General features: G+C 42.7%; 1 protein-coding gene across 1 annotated transcript in view; it reads right to left on the bottom strand.

The window, feature by feature from the left end:
* The window catches only part of LOC311238303 (cadherin-7-like), a gene marked incomplete at both ends in the record, with an annotated part of 370,362 nt that overhangs the window by 35,664 nt on the left and 321,859 nt on the right, over nt 1-12,839 (bottom strand). The window contains one exon of the mRNA XM_084326328.1: nt 11,452-11,569. Within this exon, the coding sequence (XP_084182454.1) occupies nt 11,452-11,569 (118 nt within the window). The remainder of the gene's footprint in view (nt 1-11,451; nt 11,570-12,839) is intronic.

Here is a 12,839-nt window from a genome sequence, read left to right as displayed (position 1 = left end):
GCCCATCCAAACTGAAGTTCACCTTTTTTAGCGGCCCACATAAGAGCAACAGTAGAATAGACTATTTCTTCATCCCTTCCTCTAAGCTCTTTCTGGTATCGTACTGCACAATTGGACGTATTGTTTTATCGGATCACGCCCCTATATATCTGGTCTACTTGTCAGAAGAGAGGGCGCTGTCGAGACGTTGGCGTCTTAACCCATACCTCCTCAAGGATGATAGGTTTGTCTCCTATTTCGAATCGGAATTTAAAATGTTCTACTCAATTAACTCACATTCTACGAATAACCTGTCTCTGCTCTGGGAAACATCCAAGGTATTTTCCCCGCGGATTGATTATGTCTTACGTATCATCCAAGAAACACAAGAAAAATTAACAATGCAAACTTCTCGAATCCAAACTAGTCGACTTTGAGAATCAACATGTTTCAAACCCAGCCCTGGCTGTGCTTATAGAGCTTACGGCCACCAGCACTGCGTTAAACACTCTTCTGATCCAGGACGCCGAATACTCTCTTAAATTTGCCAGACAGAGAATGTACGAACACGGTGACAAGCCTGGCAGGTGCCTAGCTAACTTGGCAAAAAAGAGGGCTGACACCCAAGTAATAGCCTCAATCTCGGACTCAAACGGGGTCAGGTTCTTTGACACCAAAACTATTAATAAAGAGTTTGCCTCTTTCTATGCCCAACTCTATAGGACTGAACGACCCGATGGTGCTCTCTCTGACATGCAAGCTTTTTTCGCTGACTTGCACCTCCCTAAGGTATCGAAAGATCAGAACTTGCTCCTTAACGCCCCAATTACGAAGGAAGAAGCTCTGTGCGCCCTTAAGGGTATGCCATCTGGTAAGGCTCCGGGCCTGGACGGTTTCGGATGCAAATTCTATAAGGAATTCGGTCATATTCTCTTGGATCCCCTGCTGGCAATGCTTAATCATTCCTCTGAGGTTGGGATATTACCCCAGTCCCTACGGGAGGCTAATATTTGCCTTCTCCTTAAAAAGGTAAATGCCCTGAAAAGTGCGCCTCCTATAGGCCTATAGCACTACTTAGGCCTGCCACGATAACACATTTTGCTGGGCGATTAATTGCCCCCGAAAATATCGCGATAAGCGATATTATTGCGACCGGTTAGAGATTTTTTTTTGTAGAAATGTATTTCCCAAAACTTTTATTTTGAAGCCCACCGCTCCGTCTTTTCCGGTGTTTTAGACTTTTATTTTGAAGCCCACCGACCGGAGCGGAAGTATTGTTGTTATTATCCTAGCAGCATCTATGAGCGGCCAACTTGTCTCGTTCGGTTCTGTGTTTTTGAGCTAATGATAAAACAAATGTTGAGATTGTTGGTGAGCAACTAACTTTAGGTTAGTTTTAACGTTAGCTACTAACGTTAGATGCAGCTACTACAGGCAATCAACGATGAGGAGGAAGCGTCAAAGCCGTATAGAATAGAATAGCCCTGTGGTGCGTAGGCACGGGAGCGCAACTCGATTACCTGTTATAATAAATTAATTCATGTTTAACTTGTCCCCGTGTCCAGTCCTTTGACTAGTCCCACCCGTTCATTGTAAACAATGATGCATGTAATTGTATTAACGTTATTCTGTGTTGTAGCTATGCTATACGTTGTATTTTGTTTGTTAGCTATTTAGCTAATGTTGTTGGCATTGAATGAGCATCAACACTAGATCTTTAATCTTTATTTAGCAGTCCAGTTTCTCCGGGCAGTAGCGAGTAACTACTTGGGTCTAAAAATAGCTAACGTTACACTACAAAGAACGCTATTTGGTTAAAAGGAGCAACACTATTGAGAAATGTAGTTAAGCTATATGTGGCGTTGCTAGTGCCCCACGGAGCTCCCGTGCTGTGCTCTGTAGTAAGGCCAGCGGCCCGCCTCCCAACACGGACAGTGACTGACGAGGGGTACTGGTTCCGCCTCATTAAAACAAACGCGCAAATAGCAATTAATCGCGCCCGTCAAAATCATTGCATTAATTTTAATTATCGCGGCAATTAATCGATTTATTGCTTATCGCGGCAGGCCTAGCACTACTTAATTCGGACCAAAAATTGCTCTCCAAGATCCTGTCCAGACTGGTTTTATTAAGGGTAGGAACTCTACCAACAACATGAGATGGCTCCTTAATATCATCCAAATGACTCGTGAGATAGACCACCTGGTTCTGTCTCTCGACGCGGAGAAGGCATTCGACCGTGTAGAATGGCCGTATTTGTTTCTAACCCTTGCTGAATTTGGCCTAGGAAACACTTTTATTGACTGGGTCAAGGTTCTTTACAACTCACGGATGATGGTGGTTCTGACTAACGGGCTTAGGTCTAACAACTTTCCTCTACAACGGGGGAACCCCCAGGGGGACCCTCTTAGCCCTTTACTATTTGACATGGCCATAGAACCACTGGCTCAGGCCATAAGGCAGTCAGCCGCGATCTCAGGTATTAGGGTGGGCGAGAAGGAGCACAAAATCACTCTTTATGCAGACGACGTACTGATCTTTATATCTAAACCTGACTCTTCCATTCCATGTCTAACCCGCATGATTTCCACATTCAGAACCTTCTCGGGTACAAAATTAACTTTTCCAAATCCGAAGCAATGCCACTTGGGACACTTAAATCCATTCCGATCCTGCCCGAGCCCTTCCCTCCGGCTTTGTTTACTTAGGAGTATTTGTGACACCCACCTATGATACATTGTTTAAAGGGGAACTCCAACATTTTGGGAAATTAGCTTATTTAACATATTCCCTGGAGTTAGACAAGAAGATACATACCTTTTTTGTCTCTGTGCGTGCATTTTAGCTTTGGGAATAGACGCTCCGTTAGCATAGCTTAGCTTCATCACTGGAAGAGGCAGGACAGTAGCCTTACAGTGCCTTACAGTGTATTGCAAGGTCTGACATTGACCAAACTTGATATGCATGACCTTGGTGGGCTCTAGGTCAACTCCTGAAAAGGGGGTCAATGTCAGACTTTGCAATCAAAAGTTAGGGGGCTAATAACCCTTGCCATAATTTCAGTGCGCCCCCTAACTTTTGATTGCAAGGTCTGACATTGACCCCCTTTTCAGGAGTTGACCTAGAGCCCACCAAGGTCATGCATATCAAATTTGGTCAATGTCAGACCTTGCAATACACTGTAAGGCACTGTAAGGCTACTGTCCTGCCTCACTTCCAGTGATGAAGCTAAGCTATGCTAACGGAGCGTCTATTCCCAAAGCTAAAATGCACGCACAGAGACAAAAAAGGTATGTATCTTCTTGTCTAACTCCAGGGAAGATGTTAAATAAGCTAATTTCCCAACATGTTGGAGTTCCCCTTTAAGGCCAACTTTCCCCCCCTTTTAGACACCATAAGGGCAGACTTAGTTAGATGGGCCACTTTACCAATCTCCTGGCTGGGTGGGATAGCCCTCGTCAAAATGAACGTACTCCCCAGACTATTATACCCTCTCCAAATGATTCCAGTGCTGCTGACAAACAAGGTTATCAAGGTGCTAGAAGGCTGGCTAAGCTCATTCATTTGGAATGGGAAGAAACTGCGTCTGAAAATGATGGGGGTCTAGACCTACCTAATATAAGACATTACCAACTAGCAGCACACCTTAGGGTACTTGTCGGTTGGTTCAGATCAGACCCACTATCAATCTGGCTAGACATTGAATCCTCGCAATCTAAGTCCCCCCTCTGGAACCTACTATTTATCAAAGACATTAAGAAAATATGCTCTAACCCCATCACACTATGCTCCGTCAAGGCCTGGAAGACTGTCCGTAAGGTGGAGGGCCGAGCTAAGCTGACCTCTCCTCTTACCCCGATCGTAGGCAATCCTGACTTTAAGCCAGACCAAATTGGCGGCGGCTTCAAGACCTGGCATATGCAGGGCATAACTAACCTTGGCGACTTGTTTGATGGTCAGACCCTAATGTCCTTTCTACAGCTGCAGCAGCGATATGGTCTATTGAAAACGGATTTTTTTAAATACTTACAAATTAGGCAGTTTATCACCAAGGACACCTCACTGGTAATTAACAGTTCCACCTCGCAGGTGGAGAAAGCCCTCTCCTTGCAGATTCCTAAAAAACAAATATCTATTTTCTATAGTACTCATCTTTATCTTCCCTTGTCACTAAACAGTCCCGGGAAAAAGATTTAGACATAGAGATTACGGAAGAGGACTGGCAGGATGCATGGACCTATGCAAAAATAATCTCGGTTTGCAACCGCCCCAAGTCTATTCAAGTTAGAATATTACACCGCATTCATATAACCCCTGCCCTTAAAAGTAAAATGGATCCCAATGCGTCCCCACTCTGCTTTAAATGCAAGATAGAGATTGGAAACCACATCCACTGCTTTTGGTCCTGTGTAAAGCTCCAGAGCTATTGGTTCGACATCGTAGAGGAACTATCTGATATATTCCAGACCCCCATCGAACTGGATCCCCTGTGCCTCTTACTAGGCCTCCCAGATATTCATATTGCCAACTTCAAACATATGAGACTGTTCAATCTGTTGACATTTGCTGCTAGGAAAAACATTATTTTATTCTGGATCAAGGACGAGGTCCCATCAAAGAGATCATGGCACAACATTATTATGGACTGTATTCCTTGTCAATACATCACATGTATGCTGCACTCCAAGTTGGACACTTTTTATGAAATATGGGACCCATATCTATCTCATATTGGACCTGCGCTATCCGCCACTGTACTCAGCGGGTTTCCTCATTACTCTTAGCCTCCCTAGAGATCACTACTGTCTTGTGTGTGGGTGCTTTGTGTCGTTGCAGAGGGTATCATAATGTATTTAAAAGTACATGCTGTATCAGTCCACTGGGAGCTATCATTGACCAGGAGCCGACTCCCTAATCGCCACTATTGCTAAATATACATTGTATAACATATGAAGTCATCTGAGCCATGTTTTTGTTGTTTGTCTTTTGTCATGTCTGATAATGTACTTGTATAGTTTATATTATGTCTTTATTATGCCTATTGTTGTTAGTGCTAGTGTTGTTAGTGTCTTTGTTATTAAGTCTACTGTATTGTGAAGTCTTGTTCTATGTATGTTTTGAAAAAGGAAAATAAAAACATTTATATAAAAAAATTTAAATAAAAATCACAATTATTTCATAGGGACCGCCGGGAACATTAACAGATGGCGTCATTAACACAATCACACACTGTGGTATCACTCACTGCTCTTGACCACCTGTTAGTATAACAACTTGTGATGTAAAAATGTACTACTGTATTAAATGAGAAATATGAGAGAGAGAGAGAGAGAGAGAGAGAGAGAGAGAGAGAGAGAGAGAGAGAGAGAGAGAGAGAGAGAGAGAGAGAGAGAGAGAGAGAGAGAGAGAGAGAGAGAGAACACTAACAAACCACAATAAAATGAAAATAATAATAATATTCTGTTGATCAAGGGATTTTCAAGTCAAGCAGTAATCGCTTTTCTCTTCTCTCAAATAATCTTTTTTTCCCTTTTGGCCAGGGTTAGGGTTAGGGTTAGTAGTCAAAGAAACGGGTAGAACTGGAATGCAGGGTGTTGTGTTCTCTAACATTACAGATGAAGCTGTACTCCAAAGAGTCTCCACATGGGGCGTAGTTAATAGAATGATGTTATGCCTACAGGAAGTGCAGAAGAAGAGTACACATGCTGTATGATGATTCCCTGCTGTACCATGCTGTAACCTAACGTGCTATGCTTAACTAAAAGGCTAACGAGTAATCCTGCTTCCTGAGTCTTATTACTACACCTCTACTTACATACAAAATACTACGGACGTACAACATAACAATTGGCGACGAGTGAAGTTGAACCGGGGAATTTTTTAACGACGTTTTACTACAGGAGAAATGGCTAATTTACATGTGCCTTCTCCGACGGCGTTTTTACCCTGCCCCGGAGAACCTACTATGCCGTTCAGGACTTGGCACCAGATGTTCACGAATTACATGCTGGTAATAAATGCGACTGGAAATGGCTGGTCCGAAGCTCGGAAGAGAGCTACCCTTCTACATTGTCTTGGTACCGAGGGTCAGCGGATTTTCTACACATTGCCAGATACAGGTGATTCTGTGGCTAACGCCGTGGCAGCATTGGATGCACATTTCACTCCAAGAATCAACGTAGTAGTTGAGAGACACGCGTTCAGAAAGCGTGCACAAGCACCGCATGAAAGCATTGCACAATACGTTGTTGCTTTGCGTGACCTAGCTACCAGATGTGACTTTGATAATAAAACTGAGGAAAATCTCCGGGATCAGTTGATTGAACATGTAGCTAGCCCACAGATAAGGGAACGTCTACTGCTTGAACCAGGTTTGACGCTAGACAAGGCTATCAACCTAGCTACGCAGTTTGAAGCAGCTACACTTCACGCTAAAGCTATCAGTACCGAGCGTGCTGCTCCAGTACAGGCCGTGATGCCGCGGTCTCAGAATACATTCAAGAAACGGGACTGGCAGCGCTCCCGTCCAGCTAAACCTGCTGCTGCTACTGATTCTGCTTCCACTCGCTCTTGCTACCGATGTGGTTCGGGGAACCACCTGGCGAACTCTTCACAATGTCCAGCAGTGAAAGTGACGTGCAAATTATGCCAGAAAACAGGACATTTTGCTAGTGTCTGCCATGCTAAAACACAGTCGGTGTGTACAGTGGAAATTCCTGAAACTACAGTGCTATGCTTGGGAGCTTCTGACATTACAAAAAGGATTGTGTGCAATGTGCATGTACACACACCTACTACCCAGGCTCAGGAATTGAGACTGGTTGTGGACACAGGCTCAGCAGTATCCATAATGCCACTGTCTACTAATGAGAAATACTTCAGTGAAACTACCCTATCTGCACCTACTGTTCGGCTGGTGTCGTACACCAAGGCTAGCATACCTGTCATGGGGTGCCTACAGGCTCAGGTGAGGAGAAACAATGTCACGGTCCCTGCTACATTTTACATCGTGGATAAAGGAACTCCCCTGCTGGGAATGGACCTGTTGACTGCACTCCACCTCTGCATTAGTGGAACTACTGTCCTCCCTACGCCGTCTACACCTGCACCTGTGATGGCTACTACTGTCACAGCTCCTACGGCATTTGGCTGTGCAAAAGGCTTTGTGCATTGTGTAAAAATGTACCCTACTGTTAAGCCAGTCCACCAGAAGTTACGCCGCTTGCCTTTCACGGTCAGGGATGCCGTCTCTACTGATACTACTACTGCTGCTGCGGATACTACTGCTACTACTGATACTACTACTGCTGCTGCTACTACTACTGCTGCTACTACTACTGCTGCTACTATTACTGCTTCTACTGACTCTGCTATGGATGTGGAGCCCGAGATAGTAGTACACATTGCTGCTACACTCAGTGCCCTGTCGGTGACTGAGTTTGGGGCTGCTTGCTCTACCTGCCCTGAAGTGACTGCACTGCGTGGTCAGATTAACAGGGGTTGGTCTCACTCAGAGAAATCAGTGAGCCAAAATCTGATCGCATACTTAAAGATCAGAGAGGAACTGTCAATCAAGGACAATTACGTCCTCAGAGGCAACCGCCTCATCGCACCAGTGTGCTTACGCCATACATTGCTCACACAGGCACACGAGAGCCACCGGGGGGTCGTACACACTAAGCAGCGTCTGCGGCATCTCTATTGGTGGCCGAAGATGGACTCTCAGGTTCAGGCCGACATATCCAAATGTGTCTCTTGTCAGTCTAATGACAAGACGGCCAAGATTTATTTTGCACCACTACAGCCAGTTCCACTGCCAGACGGCCCGTGGAAGAAGCTAGGCCTCAACATAGTCGGGCCCTTCGAGTCAGCTGTGCCAGCCTGCCGTTACGCGATCACACTGACTGACTACTATTCTAAGTGGCCAGAGGTAGCCTTTTCTCACAACGCTACAACTATGGATGTAACCAAGTTCCTAAGCTCTGTGTTTGGTCGCCATGGTAACCCAGAGAGCGTTGTCACAGACAATGTGCCTCAATTCACATCAGCAGCCTTCGCCGAATACCTCAAGGAAAGAGACATTGCTCACGATCGGATTTCAGTTTACTATCCGGCGCCGAATGGTGCTGTCGAACGCTTCCATCGTGTTCTGAGGAGTTGCATTCAGACAGCGATCCAGCAGTCTCAACCGTGGAAAGAGGCTGTGTTGGGTTGTCTGCAAATATACAGAGCCACTCCCCACGCCACCACTGAACTGCTTTACGGTCGTAAAATGCGCACCAAACTGGACGTACTGCCCTTGCAGCCTACTGTGAGTGCACAGGACGAGACTGTGAGAGAAACGGTCCAAAACAAGCAAGCCATCCACATCACGTCCCCAAAGCACACTCGAGATACAGTGCACCAATGACAGTGAAAAAGAAGATTGGCAAAAGCACCTTTCTGCTCAGCGATGGAAAGAAATGGAACGCATCCCGTCTGGCTCACACTTCGAACACTCCAGATGAGCCTGACTTAGGGATCCGCCCTGCCCTGACAGAGCTCAGCGGTCACACTCCAGCACAGTCGCGTGCAAGAAACAAGCCTAGTTGGCATCAGGACTTTGTTGCACACTGAGTGAGAAATAAGAGTAATATTGGTTGAGCATATATAATTATATCTTGATAATGATTGAATAACCTGTGCTCCCTTTGTTTAATGTTTACTTTGAGTTACCCGTTGACTGTTGGTTCAGTTTACTTAAGAAAGTGAAAAAGCAAAAGTTAAAAATTTGCATAATGCTGAGTAGCAAGTAAGCTTCTTTTCACAGAAAAAGGAGATGTTGTGTTCTCTAACATTACAGGTGAAGCTGTACTCCCAAGAGTCTCCACATGGGGCGTAGTTAATAGAATGATGTCCTGGGGCTGACATTGGACCAATGCCGGCTGAACTTCCGCACTGTCGTGAAGGGAATGTCATCGATGTCCAGACCTCAAGTTCACCCCATGGTGCAAGGTGGTGTTATAACTGCGACAGGTTTAGTCATTTCTGGTCACATCACATTGCATTTGCTTAAAGGGGCACTTCACCAAAAAACAATGCTGATTTATTTTGCATGTAATCACACACACATCCAAAAAAATTTGGCCACTCGCCGTAGGGAACAGTGCATCAGGAACAGTGCACCCTTGTGTTGTGTTAATTACAGCAAAATTGAATAATAAGGTACAGTAGCAGTCCCTGTAAGATAAGGTATTTCTGTTCATCTACATTATTTCATTGTGCTGTAATTAACACAACACAAGGATTCAATGTTTCCTTCCTGCCTCTCCTCGAGACCAGTTGCTTCCTCCTCTGCTCCTCTCCCACTCTTCTATCTTCTATCTGCTATCTGCGCTCTGTGCTTCGTGCCGTTGTCGGACTCTACTCAAACCTACTCGATATGGATCTAATCAGCTGGTCACTTTCAGTAGTGGATCGCATATTTTCGTGAAGAAAGCAGAATGAGGCTGACCCTCTATGCCCACTTGGGACATTCCAATCGGGTTTCAACATTGACAGTTGGGGCGCGTGGCGTAGTTCATGCATTTTCCCCCTCGAAATTGAAGACGCGGAAGACATCTGAATTATCGCATTCATGCTACTCGGATTTGGAGCGATTGCGGTCTGTGGCTGGATATGCTATAAGAAGCTTTTGGATGGCAATCAGATTTTGGCTCTAAGATTGGCCAAGATTGAGGCCTGCCACTTTGAACTGAATAAGACACTTGCTGCGTTCCACGCAGATGACCAGCGACTGCACTCAGTCATTCTGGATGGAGTTGTTAAAATTCACTCTACTCAAAACCGAATTTAATTCTACGGTGCATTTTACTCAGAAAGCATTTTTCTCCTTTCTGTATGTCACATAATTTCCCCAAGGGTATTAATAAAGTATCAAGTTTCAAGTTCCTTTATTAGTTGTCATACAGAAATACAGAATTTCAGGATGTGTGTGTGTTTGATAGGGTTTGTTACATGTTGTTAATTGTCATTGAGCATCCTGATGGCCCTATCTATCTATCTATCTATCTATCTATCTATCTATCTATCTATCTATCTATCTATCTATCTATCTATCTATCTATCTATCTATCTATCTATCTATCTATCTATCTATCTATCTATCTATCTATCTATCTATCTATCTATCTATCTATCTATCTATCTATCTATCTATCTATCTATCTATCTATCTATCTATCTATCTATCTATCTATCTCTCTCTCTCTCTCTCTCTCTCTCTCTCTCTCTCTCTCTCTCTCTCTCTCTCTCTCTATCTATCTATCTATCTATCTATCTATCTATCTATCTATCTATCTATCTATCTATATCTATCTATCTATCTATCTATCTATCTATCTATCTATCTATCTATCTATCTATCTATCTATCTATCTATCTATCTATCTATCTATCTATCTATCTATCTATCTATCTATCTATCTATCTATCTATCTATCTATCTATCTATCTATCTATCTATCTATCTATCTATCTATCTATCTATCTATCTATCTATCTATCTATCTATCTATCTATCTATCTATCTATCTATCTATCTATCTATCTATCTATCTATCTATCTATCTATCTATCTATCTATCTATCTATCTATCTATCTATCTATCTATCTATCTATCTATCTATCTATCTATCTATCTATCTATCTATCTATCTATCTATCTATCTATCTATCTATCTATCTATCTATCTATCTATCTATCTATCTATCTATCTATCTATCTATCTATCTATCTATCTATCTATCTATCTATCTATCTATCTATCTATCTATCTATCTATCTATCTATCTATCTATCTATCTATCTATCTATCTATCTATCTATCTATCTATCTATCTATCTATCTATCTATCTATCTATTACTGGTGGCCATATTCAAACTAATTTACTCTCAATAACTGTCAAACTAAATTAATGTGTGCAAAACTGTTTAGAGTTTTTGGATGTGTGCCCCTTTAAATCAACAGCAACACTATCGTATCCTAAGTGGGGATTCATTTGTCCAACCTTTTAAACATGCAGTTGCCCCTATAATTCAGTATTAGCATGTTGCATTAGCATGTTGTTCATTTCCATGATGTTTATCTGCCTGGCTACTAGAGAACCTACAGTATACGGCCTAGTTTCACCAGATTCTGACAATACTAACAGGCCAAGTAATCAACTTATATCACAGGAGTAAATAAATAAATAAAATGCAGCAACCAAACTACTGTTTCTGAAAACTCTGTACAACCATAGCAAATCTTGACACGATTGAGAAAATATCCATCACAACAGCTCAGTCGCTATTACTCTCTGAAAACTGACGCTATAACACAGTCACAGCCATAGACTGTAGATCCAAAACAAAGCTTAAAATAGCCTGCAAGGTGCTCATGAAAAAAACATTCCTACTGGAGGCCAAAGGTGGCGGAAGATGAGTTACCTTTGTTATCTCGCAGGGTGAAGTTGAGATTTCCCGCCACAGCTGCAGCTAAGGTGAAATAGAACCGATGGCCACTCGGAGGTTCGTCCTTATCCACCGCACTGATGGTCTGAATCACCTGAATCAGCACAAATAGAAACACAGATATCTTTTTCACGATTGGTTACGTTACATTTGCTATTGTATCGCCTCTAACTTCTTTGGCTGATTGACTGATAACCAAAAGTCTATAAGTTGGTAAATGTGTGTATGAAAAACAGAGCGGGATGGTTTTCTGTTTGTGTGTATACATTATGAAACAACATTGTTGTTAAACTGGGTGTGTTCGCATCACCACCACTTCCACAGTGTGGATTTATTTACATGATGGCATAAATCTAACACTTAGCCGAGGCAATAGTGTGAGTTAAAATGGCGCACATCAACTTGATTCTGATTTATGGACGATTTTAGTTTTATACTGTTGGCCGTGGTTTTACATCACTTATCACTTGACGTAAGTGCTTATTTGGCAAGAGCACGACAGCCTTTTAAGGATGAGGGTTTTGTTGTACAAATCTTGTACTTAAAAAGGGCAGAGTGAAGTGCTTTTCTTTGCGCAGCAAATTATCTTTCCTCTGTCCCTGTGACAACATAAGGACACATTTAGCCATAACTTGTAATACTGCATGAATATTATTATTTGATCTACCTACCTAAAACAAGTCATTATTGGGCCAGCTCTTGTAGATACATACTATATCAGTCCATGGACTAGGCAGATGAACATCACTATTTCCTTTTTCAAAATGAAAATGAATCATGATGACAACTGCTGGAGGCAAAGCATATTGAGTTTTGAGGGAGTAAATGCTATGTGTTTAACCTCCTGAACCCAAGAGCTTAACCCTATTCCTGTTATTGTACGACAACGTTGAGTTACTCTGAAAAGAACAGCAGTAAACCCATTACTGATGTCATCTAGGGCTGACCCCTATTAGTCGATTAGTCGACTAATTGGTCGAAAGGGGCCGTAGTCGACTAACCAACCTCTTAGTCGAATATATATATACATTTTTATTTTATATATATATATATATATATATTTATCATTCTTTCCAAAAGAAAAGAGGCCTAGAAGCGTGGCTAACGCTAATGGCATGCATACCAGAAGCTAACTGCCTACGAAAACAGGCACAGAGGCACTGAAAGAGGATTTCACCCATCTAATGACCACACTAGACTAGACAAATATCAAGATGTATCCATCAGTGGACCAATTGCATGCTTTTGCAGAGGACAAGAAGCCTTCAGTCGACTCCTTCAGACATTAAGCACCCCTCACAGCCCAAATGGAATGATACAACAAAATAAATCTAAAAAAAAATGTATACCGTAGTATCTAAAAC

The sequence above is a fragment of the Notolepis coatsorum genome (assembly GCF_963971535.1).
Source record: "Notolepis coatsorum genome assembly, chromosome: 12".
Taxonomy (NCBI): Eukaryota; Metazoa; Chordata; class Actinopteri; order Aulopiformes; family Paralepididae; genus Notolepis; species Notolepis coatsorum.
Note: the sequence above shows the minus strand (reverse complement) of the source record. Positions and strands in the feature narration are given on the sequence as shown.